The sequence below is a fragment of the Daphnia pulicaria genome, chromosome 5 (genome assembly GCF_021234035.1).
Source record: "Daphnia pulicaria isolate SC F1-1A chromosome 5, SC_F0-13Bv2, whole genome shotgun sequence".
NCBI classification, from domain to species: Eukaryota; Metazoa; Arthropoda; class Branchiopoda; order Diplostraca; family Daphniidae; genus Daphnia; species Daphnia pulicaria.
The window spans coordinates 3,918,005-3,933,895 of record NC_060917.1 but is presented as its reverse complement, the minus strand read 5'-3'; the positions used below and the strand labels follow the sequence as shown (position 1 = coordinate 3,933,895).

At 40.4% G+C, this 15,891-nt stretch overlaps 4 protein-coding genes and 1 long non-coding RNA gene across 7 annotated transcripts; 3 read left to right on the top strand and 2 right to left on the bottom strand.

The window, feature by feature from the left end:
- Window positions 1-244: 244 nt before the first annotated feature.
- LOC124340710 (phospholipid phosphatase-related protein type 5-like) lies at window positions 245-1,030 on the bottom strand. Its single transcript, XM_046793317.1, has one exon. It carries the CDS (start codon window positions 1,028-1,030, stop codon window positions 245-247), a length of 786 nt encoding a protein of 261 aa, XP_046649273.1.
- Window positions 1,031-2,320: 1,290 nt separating this feature from the next.
- On the top strand, window positions 2,321-9,990 carry LOC124341233 (heart- and neural crest derivatives-expressed protein 2-like). The gene is made up of 4 exons (XM_046794242.1): window positions 2,321-2,545; window positions 7,734-7,791; window positions 7,921-9,174; window positions 9,673-9,990. The coding sequence occupies exons 3-4, from the start codon at window positions 8,380-8,382 to the stop codon at window positions 9,790-9,792; spliced, it is 915 nt and encodes a 304-aa protein (XP_046650198.1). The 5' UTR covers window positions 2,321-2,545; window positions 7,734-7,791; window positions 7,921-8,379; the 3' UTR covers window positions 9,793-9,990.
- Window positions 9,991-10,912: 922 nt separating this feature from the next.
- Window positions 10,913-12,682, top strand: LOC124341156 (NADH dehydrogenase [ubiquinone] 1 alpha subcomplex subunit 9, mitochondrial-like). Its single transcript, XM_046794112.1, has 7 exons — window positions 10,913-11,018; window positions 11,084-11,485; window positions 11,554-11,691; window positions 11,766-12,012; window positions 12,083-12,200; window positions 12,270-12,335; window positions 12,406-12,682. Exons 1-7 carry the CDS (start codon window positions 10,979-10,981, stop codon window positions 12,580-12,582), a joined length of 1,188 nt encoding a protein of 395 aa, XP_046650068.1. The 5' UTR covers window positions 10,913-10,978; the 3' UTR covers window positions 12,583-12,682.
- On the bottom strand, window positions 12,678-14,048 carry LOC124341365 (ADP-ribosylation factor-like protein 1). Its single transcript, XM_046794449.1, has 5 exons — window positions 13,859-14,048; window positions 13,686-13,785; window positions 13,507-13,623; window positions 13,335-13,446; window positions 12,678-13,271 (listed from the first exon to the last, which is right to left on the bottom strand). The coding sequence occupies exons 1-5, from the start codon at window positions 13,860-13,862 to the stop codon at window positions 13,062-13,064; spliced, it is 543 nt and encodes a 180-aa protein (XP_046650405.1). The 5' UTR covers window positions 13,863-14,048; the 3' UTR covers window positions 12,678-13,061.
- Window positions 14,049-14,497: 449 nt separating this feature from the next.
- On the top strand, window positions 14,498-15,729 carry LOC124341582. 3 transcript variants are annotated; one of them, XR_006918498.1, is made up of 4 exons: window positions 14,498-14,617; window positions 14,871-15,251; window positions 15,313-15,550; window positions 15,627-15,729. It is a non-coding gene; the product is annotated as an uncharacterized LOC124341582 (long non-coding RNA). The 3 variants fall into 3 exon arrangements; XR_006918500.1 differs by having other exon boundaries at window positions 14,498-15,047; window positions 15,131-15,251; XR_006918499.1 differs by having other exon boundaries at window positions 14,498-15,251.
- Window positions 15,730-15,891: the final 162 nt, after the last annotated feature.

Sequence of the window (15,891 nt, the reverse complement as noted above, 5' to 3'; positions counted from 1 at the left end):
ACTAAAAGAACTCTTGTGTTACAAAATTACTTGATTATAGTCCGGGTAGTCTGGAGAGTAACTTATTTTTACAGCGTAGGACTGCGGTAAAAACCCAATTGCGTAACAGCTGAAACTATACAACTGCAGATTTAAATGAACATTTTGAATTTTATGAAAACTTTTATTTTAACATTGCGTTTCAATGGGATTTTGTGACATGCTCTTAATCATAATGTGTATTTTCATTCTTCAGTAGGATGAACTAATGGACAGGCGATGGATTCGGTAGATATTCCCATGATGTCGAAAGTTCTTGTCCGTTTCCTTTATTTTTAGACAGCAGAGGATTCTGAGTGGTTGGAGGGAAGTCGTTCCAATTGCGCGGAAGTTTCTGCTCGACATCCAAATTCATCCAACGGGCATTCAACATGACGGAGAAGAAAGAAGAAATCATTCCGATGAAAAATCCGAAAACCGTGTTGATCCAATCGGCCTCATTGCGTTGAACTGCGCTGTATCCTACTCCCCAGGACAAGAGTACACAGAGTAACATTGAAAATGAATTCATGTACCGCATCGCTCCCGACCAGCTCATGTGCACTATTACGAAAAAAAGTGTCGTCAACATCAGGTACGATTGGAGAGTGACGGATGTCGGCAGGAAAGACGACCGCGAAGGGAACCATAATTCCGCCGGTGTTGTGCAGACGACGTCAACCGAACGGCGATCGTAGGGGCAGTGGCATAGAAGGTCAAGCTGGGCTGGTTTGCACGCGCTAATAAAATTGGGAGCCAATTCACCCATGTAGTAACTCCAAGGTAAAGTAATCAACATCATCAAAAATAGTCCGATTGTTAGCACGCCAAACCATCGGACTAAACGAATCATCGGGACATTTTTTCTAACCCCGTTGAGATTTCCCGTCTGCGATTCGTAGTCCTGATTTTTCATGGCGAAAATGGTGTGTCCGATGCTCATGGAACACCAAAGGAGGATTCCTGCCGCGAAAAGGTACGGAATCCAGTTGGTTTGCGCTTCTGGTGCCATCGGTTGGTTTATGGTTCGATCGTTGCATTTGATTCGGACTGGATTGGTTTCGAGCGATTTCCTGTATTCCACAACGCCAATAAACAGACAAGATTCAACGAGAAGGAGTGTCGCAATGATTAGCAGGTCTTTTGCGCTAATATACTCCCCGAATTTTGAAAATCTGGTTTGGATTTTTTCAATAAATGTTTTCATAATTTAAATTTGAAATCACTGTGATCTATCACAGGGCAGCAATGTGGTATTGACTCCCATTTATGTATACTTCGCCCAAAGAATCATGGGTGGCAGTTCCCGAAAACGGCCATCGATTGTAGATTTCTTATCGAACATTTAAAAAAATGAATTTAAAATGATTCCGTATGTTGACTGGAGAATTAAACGCATAATGTTCTATTGTTTTTAAAATAAAGAGGGTTTTAAAAATTTAATTCTTTGACTTTTAGCTGAATACATCATAGGCCTACTACTACTGGCGTCCTTGATGTGATTATTAGAAAATGATTTTTATTACGTATGCTGTAATTTAAGATACCAGAACCTTATTAAAATGACTAAACTAAATGATAATAAAATAATCCCGATCCGTTCAGTGGATGTCGATTGCGTGCGAGAAAATCGCTTTTTTATCGTGTTTGAGCAGTTTGGATTTAGGAGGAGGGGGTCTTTCTATCGATATCTTAACTTGCGGCTAATTAGAATATTAGTGTCGTCTGCTTCATTTGGTTTACCAGTTTCGTAATAAATGTGATCGCCGTGTCAACTCTGGTCTTGCAAATTCTTAATATACATTACACGCTGCAGGAAAGTAAATAAAACTAAGAATGGTCATGGAGAGCTTAAATAGAAGAGTTAATTCTGGGTTAAAACTGTTCCAAATTTGTGAGTTCCCTGATTAGCATTGTAAGTTCCCTGTCAATGCATGGCAGTGTGTTTGCACTTGTAACCTCTTCCTTTGTTGCAGATTTGAGGCCAGATCCAGCCATTATAACTACCAGATATGCTAGTTTTACTATTGGTGCTGGTATTTTCCTGTCGTCACCAACAATCTCAGTCTCATCATCACTTGGGTAATGATTTTCGTTACTTTTTTATTTACCTGTGACCTGCTAGATATTTGAATAATGCATTGCATGAATGCAGTGTTACATGGATGGAAACCTTACATTTTCTTGTACATTAACAATCAGGGTTTTACCCACTGTCTCATTTTCAACTTTTCCTTACTTGGTGTTTCTGTCAATATTTGTTAGTAACCCCTTTTTTATTTTTTTTAAATAAACAGCATCCTGTTTAATTGGAAGAACTACCGATGCCGGTCGACTTACGGATCTCTTCTAGTCTTCTTCCCCTTTCTTTAAATCCCCTCTGTACTCGTGTACACCCATGTGAGTGCGGGTGTATTCACGAGTCTGAGGCCCCCTTTCCTATCCCTCCTGATGTCTTCAACTTTTCAGGAGATGGATCATGGATGGATCACTTTTGGATGCCTGGCCGTATTTCCCAGGCATAAAGGTAAGAAAAATATATCTCTATTCTTTCTTTTTGTCTATTGGGTGGCGTTAGTTATAAATCGATAGACAGTACTGAGTCGATTATTCCTGGGGTAAGCGGTTGAACTGTTTTCTCATGCCGTTTTTGTTGACTCAGTCAGGGTCAGAGTAAGGGTTCATTGAATAACTCATTTGTAGAACGACTGCAAATTAGGCCTGTTTTGTTTTGTACCTCACAACATTGTCTGTGTGTAAACAATCAAATTCAAAAACATTTGAACTTTAAACAGTTAAAGCAAAGTGCAACTAGAACATTTTATGATCAAGAGGGACCTGCCGCCACACCGGCACTTCTTCGTTTTACGTAACAACAGCTCCCCCGACGGGAGGATTGGGTCGGCTAACATCGCTGTAAAAATGCTATCATATTTTTATAAACCTTTTTACATTATTGGTCTTTTACTTGCTGCTATACTCTAAATACTTAACTACAGTATTTGGAGTAATGATGAATTTAACTTCCGTCCATTCCCAATAATAGACTATTTTTCATTTGCCTACGGTTAGCAAAGGTGGGAGTCGAGAATCTCTTATTATTAGACCGAGAAAAATGTCTAGCTGGTTTGTTTTTAAACGAGTTTGATGCAAGATTGTAAAGAAACACAAAAAAGAGATAATGGTCTGATTTAGTGGGGACAGGGAGTCAGAAAATGAAAGTTGAGCGCTCCACTTTGCTACTTCTGTTTCGCCTCTTCCGGCCGATCCGGTGTCAGGGAGGGAACGCACATCCACACACTGGTTGCTGGTTGGTTGGGCCGTGGACTAATTTACGTTTGTCATATCTCTTTCTCACGGATTCCTTATTTGAAGAAAGAAGCTCAATATGTCGTCGGAGAGATGCCGAGACTCTGCACAGCGCAAAGATCATCTCCGTCCCGTTTCTCACTCGCCAAGTCTATGTCCAGGCTGTTTGTATAGAACCGTACAGCCTGTGCATGTGTGCGGTTTTTATTTGTGAATTTTCTTCCACGGACAGGCGTTTAGCTATGTTGACATTGTGTCGCACTGTCATTTTCGCTCGTCCCGTCCTCGGTTCTACTCCGTCATCGACCGGGGGATCCAGAGCCAGTAAACAAACCATCATTTCCACCCGTTCACACGCCTGTACCAATATAAGAATAGAGAGATTCTTATTCAGTTTGGGCTAAACCATTTCGCCTCGACTGATTGCAATCGCCCGTTTTCATGTGATTGGATCGAACAAATGAATTAAGAGCAGCAAATGAAAGTGTTGGAGGGGAGAGACAAATACGTTCTGGCGTAGAGGTGAATGAATCCCCCCGTGTCAAGTGAGGTTAGCACGTGGCTTGAACCGCTTTGAGAGAAAACAGAAGATGCAAGAGACGACTGGGATGGAGAATAAGGGGGGAGTGAGAATGAACGAAGGGTCAGCCGCCGTCTGCTGGCGTCGGCCGGCGAGCGCGGGCACTCATTTTTATAGGCCGTCCGTGGATTTTTATCTTTTCAAAATATTTAATGTTCCCATATGTAAAGCCCATAGAAAAGTGTTGGGTCCTGTTTCTAAAAACCTCTTTTGTTATTCTTTCGAGATTGGTGTAGACCGCCAAGTCCTGATACGGAAAGACTTTTTGAGAAGCTTTTACTTTCCGATTTTTACTAAATCCACCTGAAAATAATTGAAAATAATATATTATAAAAATTTACAGGGAAGAAACTTTTAATTTTCATTTCAAAATTTTACATTTTTAAACGATGGCAAGGTTTTAATAAGGAAAAGGGGGGTTAACATATTTTGGCCGGGAGCCGTGATAGAGTATTTCAACTATTTGAATAATTTGACGATTTATCGTGTCCTCGGAGCTGTACACAGTTGGAGCGCAAGGTTTGAATTATGTTGACGGCACGCCAAAAGGTGCTGAATAACTCCTTCCGTCTCCCTTTGCTCTTCGTCTCCCCCCTTTTTCCTTCTTCTCCGGTACTCCGGAAGGTTCTATATCTCTGCTTTCGTTCCAGCCAGTTGTTTCATATTTCAAAAATGATTTCTTCCCAGAGCCCACCTACCCCCCACCATACATAACGAGCCTTTTCGCTACATTATCATTTAGCGATATATTATTCTCATAACGATTTGGTGCGCTCGGCTAATTTAGACGCGGTGGGGATGTGTGCAGCGCATAGTCTCAGGGATTTTTAAACTGATGCAAAGCAGACTCATCTTCTTTTTTGTTTTGTTTTCCACACGAAAATACAACAAACTCCGCCAAGTTATTCCACGACGGATGTGCTGCTGGAGGATTCATGAAGTGTTGCTACTCGAATTGCAATAACTGAAACGGTTTACTAATTATTCCTTGTGTGCGAAAATGTTTTTGGCACGGACATTCGACGCCATCGCGGGCGATGACCTATGTAGGCCCATGTTGTTACACCAGCTCTCCTTTTTCCTGTGGGCTTTTTTTTTTCTTCTACCCCTCGATGTGTGTGTATACATAACGCGATGCGCGATCTGTGTTTATCTTAATTATCTAAACATTTACCCAGGCTACCAACTTTTTTTTTCCCCTCTTCCTTTTTTCTTTTTGAAAAAATAATAATAAAAAAAAAGACTGGACGGATTGGGGGGACGTGTCTGACCGTTTATGACGCCTTTGGTGTTCTGGCATTTTACGAATTGTATATATTAGACTCACAGACACAAACTGGACAGAACTCAAATGACTTGATTTAAAAACAAAAATGCAATATGTGTATAATATTCCATTTCACTGGAAACATTGTCCGAACCACCGAGATCATTTCAGATAATAATTATAGGCTCTTTTAATTATTCAATATCCTCCAATCGTACACGCCATTTGGATTTAGACGTTAAACAAAGTTGATGTTTTGATATGGCCTATCCATGCGATGGGATCAGGGCCAGCACGTAATTAGTGTTGCATTCTGTTGTTCTTATTGATAAACAAGCGGATGAGATCCTACAAGACGAGGCCCACCAACAGTTTGTGCAGTTTGTGTACACAAACCCTCGTCGACTCGGTCTAGAAAAATGAGAAAAAAGTTATTATTATTGTTGTCAGTAATTTGAGTCGGAGGGGGCTCGCGCAGCGAAAAAAAGAAGAAAGAAGGGTCGCGTGATGACCGTGGCTGGATGGAAAAACTGCAGACTGGAATGCTTCTCTTTTCTTGTGGAGGATGATGGACCTGCTGGTAAGACGGCGGCAGCGGGTCGTGACAAATGACTGGCGCCCGTTACGGCGCCATATTTAAAAAAGAAAAAGAAAAATCTGGATATAGAAATAAAATAAACACTCGCGCTCATCTTTTTTTACTACTACTCCAGCGCTGGCCGTGATACAATTTGGCCAGGACATTAACGATGACTTCACGCCGATGGAATTTCTTGACTTTTCTTTTGCGGAATAATAAAAGAAAAATTGTCTGATGGACAGATGACGCAGGATCGAGGCTCATTTTCACATCATCGTCCTAATCTCGCACAGTTTCTTAGACTCTTAATTGCCCAATCCTCCGTGTCTTACGTCCGCTGCGGCGTGTATAGAGTGTCACCAGAGATATAATATCAAGGGAGACGCGATGACTGAGAAGAAGCAAGTTTTTTTTCTCACGCCGCCGTCGTCGTCGTGAGAGACTGACGGCGCGCCGCGCATCATTTCGCGTCCGCGAGAGACATACTGAACTGCCACTTGCTCTCGTACTTTTTTCTCGCGGATATACGTAAATAAATAGAAGAATATATCCTTTCAGACCTGTAACATGTAAGGCCACTTAGCAGTCAATTAGAGCTGCCCTGTATTTACGTTGAATGGCAAAACTGGGGGAGGCCCCTGCCATACATATTCCTCGCCCACCCTCGTCATTTATTCTTTTTGGGCTCTAGCGCAGAAAAAAGAAAAGGAGCGCAACTCTGAGCGTCTCAGATATCCGGGGCCCATCAACTCGTCCTCTTGTCTCCGTCTCGCTGTCTCAGACTCGCAATGCTGCCATCAGCAGTGAACTTGCGCTCGTTTATAAATTTAGGGTCTCGACTTGTTGCGATGGATTTTCGACGCCGCAAAAAGATGTGCCAAGTCTTTCCAAACGCCACCAGCGCAATATAGTACATGTGATGACGAAGGTTGTTGTATATCTGACGAAAATTCTACATGAATTACTGGGATTGTTTTTTTTGTTTTGACTGATGCTCGTGAACGTGGCTGATCTATCGTGAACATTTTTTATTGGCAGTTTGGCACCGAGGCAGCTAATAATTTTAGTTTACGAATTTGTCTGAAATAATTCTGAAAGGCCTGAAACAATAAATCAGTTTCGAGAGCAATTAAAATATATATCGACTTATCGTGTGCGAGAGAGAGAGAGAGAGGATTCTCGTATCACGTACACACGAGGCACTTGAACCGTTTTCTTTCCTTCCATTTTTTTCCTCTGTGAAAACTGAGCCTTTTCTCTCTTCCTTTTGCTGTCTTTCTCTCTACATTTATTGTATATATAACGAAAAAAAGTAAAGTCTATATAGGGTTTCAAGGTGAAGCGAGCGGGAGTGTTTCAAGAGGCTCCCCCGCCATGTGTTTTGCGTCACCGTTAAATGAAGCTCTCTTTGTGAGCTGCATCTCGACAGTCTTGATCTGATTGCGACCAATCTTTGGAATCCACCTGGCCCTGGTTCTCGTCTCGGCCTTTTCATTCACCAATAGCCGGCCCCCCTATAATAAGAACAAGTTTCGCACAATAAAGATCGATTTAAACTGAAACGCAAGATTTTAGTCTTGTTATAAGAATCAAGGCTAATTGAATTATTAGATTGACATTAGACCTCGGAGGCGGGGAGCGGCGGAGGTCACAAAAGGGAGAAAGTAAAAGATGGAAACATGCCACTAAAACACCACAGCCAAAAAAGAGCGATATTCTTCTTCAAATTCACATAGATCACTTGCGTCTTTGCTGACGCTCTCAAGTGCTGCTTTTCTCTTCTTTTTTTTTCGAATTCTTGGTTGCGCCAAAGAGAATAACCCCCACATATCTTACATGAGCTGCTCGGTCCACTTGAGTTGACTCGGATTGCACATCTACGCATAAATCAAAACACTTGCTGATGCATTTTGTTTTAGTCCAGTTCCATTTCACGATTAATCTCAAATAATATTGTTTGACTTTCAAATATTTTTCAGGCAAAGAGATACATGGGATAACACCATCGGTGGTGACCGTCTGCATGCAAGTAATGAGGTAAAAATCCTTTTTGACGTTATTGTTCATTTCAAAATCATTTAAAATTATTCTACGTCGGGGGAAAATAAATTCACTTAAAATTTTCTCTCCGAAATGAACTTGATGTATTATCATTCTCTGTTACAGTTTATTTTGCTTAATGATGGGGCAGACCAGAGACCAGACTTGCAGGCTGATTTTTGGGAAATTATGTTATTTACCATCGCCGCTTCCCGATTGGCTGGTGTGCGACCGTGCTTTAATGACGAAGGCCCACATCCCATTGGAGCTCCGCCTCGAAGGGCCGGAGTTTTCCAGCCAGCCCGGTATCCTCTAGCTCCTCCCACTGCCACCATTCCTGTCGTCCTTTTAAAGAGAGATCATCGTGTCGTCCAAGAGAGCCGTGAAGCAAAACTAACGTGCCGAGCCTGCCATTCGGTCACATCAGCTTAGAATTCAACCAGACAACAACTGTTTAGATTATAAACAGCGCAGCTTTTTCAAAAGTGGGCTCAAGAACACCACCACCACCTCAAAAGTTGCATCATCTCTTCCAAGTCAACGCGAAACGTAATTCCACAAATCTCATTAAGTCTGTACTGTACCATGAGTTTAGTGAGCGCCTACCCGTCGGCCTATGCCAGCAACCCTGTCGATATCAACAGCTCCGTTACATCATCCGTCGCCGCTTCCAACAGCAGCAACAACAGCTTTTACAGTCATCCTCATCACCACCAAAGTTCATCGGCAGGTGACTACTCTGGCGGCCAGCACCAGAATTTTTTCCCGTCAGCCGGCTGGACTTGGAACGGTAATACCAATCCGTCGGTCGCTGATTTCCAGCCGCCGGCTTCACTCGCCCAGCAGCACTCGCCTTCGCTGAGTTGCTACTCCTCGTCGGCTCCCAGTCCCGACTACTACGTCTACCAGCAGTCGCAACAGCAACAGCAACAACACCACCATCATCCGTACGAAACGACTTCGGCAGTGTCGTCGGTCGACTATCATCCGCTGCACCATCCGTCGACGGTTGCAGCTCCGCGCGTCATCCGCGTGGTTAAGCGACGCAACACGGCCAACAAGAAAGAGCGCCGGCGGACCATGTCGATCAACAACGCCTTCTCGGAACTGAGGGATTGCATCCCGAACGTGCCGGCCGACACCAAACTGTCCAAGATCAAAACCCTCCGTTTGGCAACATCTTACATTTCGTATTTGATGGCCGTCCTGGAAGCCGGCCCTGAAACCGACATTCCTTTCCGCGCTGAGCTCGGGAGGCAGAGCAAAAGCGAAAAAGCGGCAGCTCAACAACAACAACAGCAACAACAGCAACTTCAGCAGCAACATCAACACCAACACCAGCAGCAACAATTCAGTGTCAACATCCATCATAAAGAACAGGTAACATTGATTTCAATTGACATCATGGCGTTTTGTTTTGTAAATCATTTCTTGTGTAAGGACTTAATGTTTCGTATACTAGCCTATATACTGCAGTATATTGAACACATAGACTATTATATGACAGATAAAATATTGATGTAGGTTTTTCTGGGTCTCTTGACAGTTGATGATGGGTTAGTTGTATAGGCCGTGTTATTATGGTAGTGGAAACAGCAAATAAGAGCTTCTGGCTTCCTCTTGACCCTTTTGAACCTCGCTTGCCACACGACCTACCAACCTTGTGAACTCATGACCCTCGAAAAACACGGGCGGCCCTACGCCGAGCTTCGCTCGCTTCTCATTCCAATGATTGATTTTACTTTATTCCGCTGAAAGAGATTTCCTTTGAGAAAAATAGCAAAGTGCGAAATGCCTATGTTCAACTAATTAACCAATGCCGTTACTATCATCTATAATGAATTGCTTACTATTTTCTTTCTTTCTGTACGTGAACAGCCGAAGGAGGAGGAGCCTAATTTGAACGGCACGTTGCTGTGCCCGTCGAATGGAGACAAGCGAAGCAAAGGACGAACGGGATGGCCGCACCACGTCTGGGCCCTTGAGCTGAAACAATAAAAAAACATATTAGTAATAATTGACGTTGATGGCCATGTTGTAACTTTACGTCGACGTTTGGAATCAAGTTCACCTCCCAGTATTGATGACTCGATGTATTATATTCTCCCGTCTATGAACATGAGTTTGTTTTATAGTTCGTAACTTGTTAGACTTGTATAGTAAATATCAGTGTAAGAGAGAAAACAAAAAGCAATGAAGAGAATTTTTGTGGGCTTTTTTTTTTTTAGAACAAATTTATTAGTGTTTAATTGCATTACATGCAAGCATTTTGTCTGGTCGTGTGTTAAAAGCTGTTTGTAAGAATAAAAAAAAAGTTTCAATTTTGAAGTTGAAAGAAGTTCCTCTTTCAAATCTACTAATATGGTAGGCGGCCGTAGGCCTATGGGGAGGTGGTACAGATTCCCTTTTTGGTCCTGTACTACCAGCAATTGTAATGTTAGCGGTACTCTAGTATTCATTTAGTATCCATTACAAATGCGAATGTCTGAGCACATTTCAATTATTAAAATTTAACTTGAACGTTGAACCGAAACAGTCTATTGTTTAACATCAAAATACAGTACATAAACATACGTACATTCCGTTGAATTAATATTTAAAGAGTGATGTGTTTTGGTAAACATAAAGTCAAATCAATCCTCCATTGCTAGACAGCGATTAGTAAATTACGAGGTAAAAATGGATCGTGTACCTCAATTAATGATATTCGTTGTGAGACGATCGTGATTTGAAATTTGCGGGTGTTTGGAGCACACTGATTGGTCGAGATTCTCCAAGGGGCGGAGTTATTTTCCAAAGTGGTTTTTATTCTTTATTTTCACGAGAAACTCATTTTAGCTCTGAGGATTGTGGGGGGCCTTTATTTTATCTTAATTAGGTTACAATCTTATGTAGCTAACTAAGCAAATGTTGCAGCAATTTACAATTCGTTTCGTTTTCGACATAAAATTAAAATTGTCATTGTATTCAGAGGTTTCTACCACACGGTCCAGGTAATTTTCATGATCAACCTCGAAAATGATCCTTAGTATATTTTGAATGATATTGATGGATCAATCAATCAAAGTAAATCTGTAAAAATTCCAACTTATTTCGTTCAATTATCTCACACCAGATGTCTCAAGCTAGCCGTAATTGTCGCCAACTATCGCAGCCTTCCGACAGATGGTGATTGTTAGTGAAAATGGCCTCCCTAAAAATATGCTCGCAGAGCTCTAAACAATGTAAGCATTAAATTAACTAAATAAAATGTATTGAACTTGTATATAAAAAATTTTATATTTTAAAGGGGCGAGCTTGTCGTCGATTGTGTTTACGCCCACGGCGTCGTACAGCACCGAAGTAAACATCAACTCTCGGATGTCGGCCTTTCGAAGAGGAACTGGAGGAAGATCTAGCTTTAACGGAGTTGTAGCTACTGTTTTTGGAGCTAATGGTCATCTAGGTTCTGTTGTCTGCAATAAGTTGGGTAATACAGGCACCCAGCTAGTGCTACCTTACAGAGGGGACTTCTACGATGTTGCACCACTGAAGATGTGTGGAGACTTGGGCCAGGTCTACTTTACACCTTACAACCTTAAAGATGAGAATAGTATCAGGAAAGCTCTGAAGCATTCCAATCTTGTCATCAATGTGGTTGGCAGGGAATGGGAGACTCGGAATTTTTCATTTGAGGACATCTATGTGAAAGGTAAATTATTCTATTCAACCGCTTCTTAATGTTTTTATATATTTTTACCAGTAAAATTCATTTTATAGGTCCAAGAACTATTGCACGTATTGCTAAGGAATGTGGCGTTGAAAGAATGATCCATGTCTCAGCTTTAAATGCAACTGAGAAACCTGAACCTCTTATGCTTAAAGAAGGTTCAAAGTTTTTGTCTGCTAAATGGAGAGGTTTGTGTCTGAAACTATTTATTTTTTATTATTTTTTCGGAATACAGAGAAATCATTTTCAAATTAACTAACAGGTGAACTAGCCGTTCGCGAGGAATTTCCCGAAGCAGTTATTTTCCGACCGTCGGATATCTATGGTTCAGAGGATCGATTCGTTACTTATTATGCTGCATTTTGGCGCCGTCAAGGTGCAGGTATGCCGCTGTGGAAAAAGGGAGAACATACCATCAAACAACCCGTATGTGTTGGGGACGTAGCTCAGGGAATTTTGAATGCTGCCAGAAACATTGATACCAATGGGCAAATTTATCAAGCTATTGGGTATATATTTATTACTTACCCCAGTATTGTATTTGTTTCTTCTTTCGCTAACGTTGTACAATTTTCACAGGCCTAAGCGATATCAACTTGGAGAGCTAGTTGATTATTTTTTCCGTGTTATGCGTAAGGATAAAGAATGGGGCTATTACCGTTACGATTTGCGTTATGCCCCTCTGTTCTGGTTAAAAGTAAGTATTATAAAAACCTTAGTTTAATTTTGAACTTTTACTGAATTATTTATTGGCACGATACTTTAGGTCAATTTAACAACAAAACTTCCAGGATGGCCTATCGCAAACCTTGGATGGGAAAAACTTGAACGAGTAAGATTCTTTTGAAATATTTTGATATTAAATCCCATGCATTACCTTCATATGTGTTTGTGTTAACTAGGAACACGTTACCGATTGTGTTGACAATTCCCTGCCGACACTGGAAGACTTGGGGGTTACTTTGACGCGAATTGAGGATAGAGCCCCTTGGTTGTTGAAAATGTATCGTGCCCATAATTATTACGACGAGGAATTGGGAGAATTTGAAAAACCTGCCCCCCCTCCTATTGTTGCCTAATCTAAAGGCTCTAATAGTCACCCTGTTGGCTATCGTGTACATTTTTTTTTTCATCCGAGTTGTTCAAACAGGTAGTCTATAAACTGAAGAAAGGCCAAAATTCAAACATTTATTTTTGTTTCCATTAGCATGTACATAATTTATTCAAGCATGATTTCGTAGGGATCTTCAGGTTGCCAAAAATTTTTTTGCACAAACCAGAAAAAAACAAATTACTCTTTTGAACTGGATCTATATTAGAGGTTGAGGATGGATAGAAATGGAACATGATGAGAACACATTGACTCTCACAAACTTCAAGATGAACAATAAGGATTCAATCATCTCTGAAAATGTAATTTAGCACACAAACATGCTCGCAAATTCGAGGCCCACCACCCGCTAATGGTGAAGAGGCGAACAAACCGTTTTAAAAAGTAACAACTAAGAGAAAATTAGGGAACCAAAGCATTTACATGGTAGAGAAAAAGCGAAGAGCGTTATTTACGGCTCTGCAGTGCATTGGATAGCCAATCCATTGCTTGGTCCAACCCTTCTCCTTTGATTGCAGAAGTTTTGAATATCTGAAAAGTTCTGTTCCTGAGCAAGTCTAAACCTAAGGCTTGATGCACTTCTGCTACACTCATGGCACCTTCCATATCCTGTTTATTTGCAAGGACTGCTAGGATAGCTCCTTTCAGTTCCTCTTCCTAAAACAGAGTATTGAGCAGGGTTATAATCAATTAACTAATTATATTATTGTGGTCTTTTACCTCTAGCATTGAAACAAGTTCTTGTTTAGATATTCCTATTCTGTCCTTATCAACAGAGTCAACAACATAAATAATGGCGTCAGTGTTGGAATAGTAACACCTCCAATAGGGTCTGCACAACATTAGTTTAATGAGTTCAAAAATAGTTGTTTCAATAGACAAATAACAATACCTTATGCTTGTTTGCCCTCCAAGATCCCAGACTTGAAATTTCAAGTTTTTATAAGTGACCTGCTCAACATTGAAACCAATTGTGGGAATGGTGGTCACAACTTCCCCGACTTGTAACCTATCAAAGGAATGTGCAATCCAGCAAGAACATAACAAACATATGAATTTACTTCAATTTACCTGTAAAGAATAGTAGTTTTCCCCGCACCATCAAGTCCCAAAATCAAGATCCTCATTTCTCGGCTACCGATTAAGCTACGAAAATAACTGAGAAGACCACCTATAAAAATGCCGGTAATTACAACCAATTTGGATACGAAAGAATGACATTAGTTTCAAAAATCAATCCATACCCATCGCACAGGCTTCTGAATGTAGTAATTTAAACAAAAACAAGAAGGAATTAGGAAGAGCTTGAATTTGACAGTTCTTAAAAGTCCGACTCTATTCAATGAGTGATACGGTGACGTTGGCAACTTAGCATTGGCAAACCCGTTCGTTCAAACTCCCCGTAAGGCTACGTTGTCAGTAAAACTCGGGTCGAGGCTCGGAGGAGAACTAAAACTCGGGATTCAGGAATGGATTTGGAAGTAACCATTTTGTCGTCTGCACATCAATATTATGAAAATTTCCCCGCGAGTTTTGACCGTGCGCGTGCGGAACGCCGACTGAAAGTAAAACCATGCACCATGTTTATATGATGATACGAAACTACGAGCCTACGATCAGAGATATACATATAGTCAACATCACTAACATGTTCATGTTCTATTATGTTTGTACAAAATAATTTCGAAAGAAGCAGGGAGTTAACTGAAAAATGTAAACTGATCGTAAAAACAGTTCTTTTCCACTCCAAATTTAACGGGGAAGTCAGAAATCTAATCAAATTTGATCAGTTGTCAGGATTGTCAGCTCAGTAATTGAGAAGCTATCGTTAGTTTCGTTAAAAATTTTAAAAAGATTGTTGTTTGCGACACTAGATGGCAAAATGTGTTGTTTTTCTCGTGTCGCAAACAAATGCAAATGCCGCTCAAAGTTGTTTTTATTTGTTCAATATTCTTTGTTTTTATTTTTTTATGGACCAAATTTAACCCCAAAATGATGTGAAGGTAAATTTCTAACTTTCTTAAGCACCATTTAGTTAACCCTTTAATACACCCATCTATGTATGTTATAATTCTATTCTACATAATTAATGTGTGCAATGTCTGTCATCTCATCAAGGTTGCATTAGCATTAATAGATCAAATGGATCATTGGCATTTCAAATTTTTACATAAAGTTGCTGAATAGACAATACTCTTTTTGAGCTAAGGATTCTCATTGCATTCTTGACTAAATATTTTCATAAAATTTATCTAGCTGACATTTTCAGGGTGCAGGCAGGTGCAGGCCGCAGGGTGCCTGTGACAATAGGGATACAACAGGATATTACAATGGTACAATACAGTAAGCCAAGCTGAATAATCAATCCAAAAAACAAAGGAAATTTTATTGGCATGGTTTCTTTGTTTTCACTGGTTTTAACAGACATAATATGTAAGCAAGTCTGGAAAAGTAGACTGATCACATCATCATCATTGTTTATTGTTACACACATATCTGTATTTTACTATTCCTAGATGATCTTTGTGTGATTTGTTGTCCCAAGAACCTTGAATCGAGAATCGTCCCTCAGACCTCTTAAAGAACAAAATTGTATGGATGCAGCCAACAGTAGCATTGAAGATATATTAGTTAGTGGTATGTGTGGATTTTTTTTTTCTATGTAGCCTTTATTTTAATATGAATCTTAATCATGTAGGTTATTTTTATCTTAATCAACAATGGTGATAAAAAAAGAAATTTATAATTGCCTGAACTAAGAAGGATTCCAATATCCAGCAGTCTAGATGGGGATTGGCATGGATTACAATTCCACATAGGGCAAAAAAATATCAGTGTTGAAGAGAAACACCTGTGAATCAATGTTGGTGTAAAAGATCTTTCGTTTTTCAACTTCTTCTACAGTCACTCTGTAACAACGTGAACAAGATTACTGAGTAAGAATTTTGAATTCGTAGTTAGTAAAAATACTTAATGAATATTCATAACGAAATCCCTAATTTATCTTTTCAGACTCTGGAATCTTTAGATCACGACCGAGATGGGCGAAATTTTTTTTTTCCCGGAAGAAATATAAGCATTTTGTGATAAAACTCTTGCCATGAAGGAAAGTAATACAAACATGACACTACCCGACCATGAAGGAAAGTAATACAAACATGTCACTATACCCGGCCTTCCATCAAATAAACTGCTGCTGCAGTTTAGAAAATCTAAAAACCTGGAGCCTTGGAATACCGTAAGATGAAGTAGGCCTGCCAAGCCCCGTCAGTTTGAA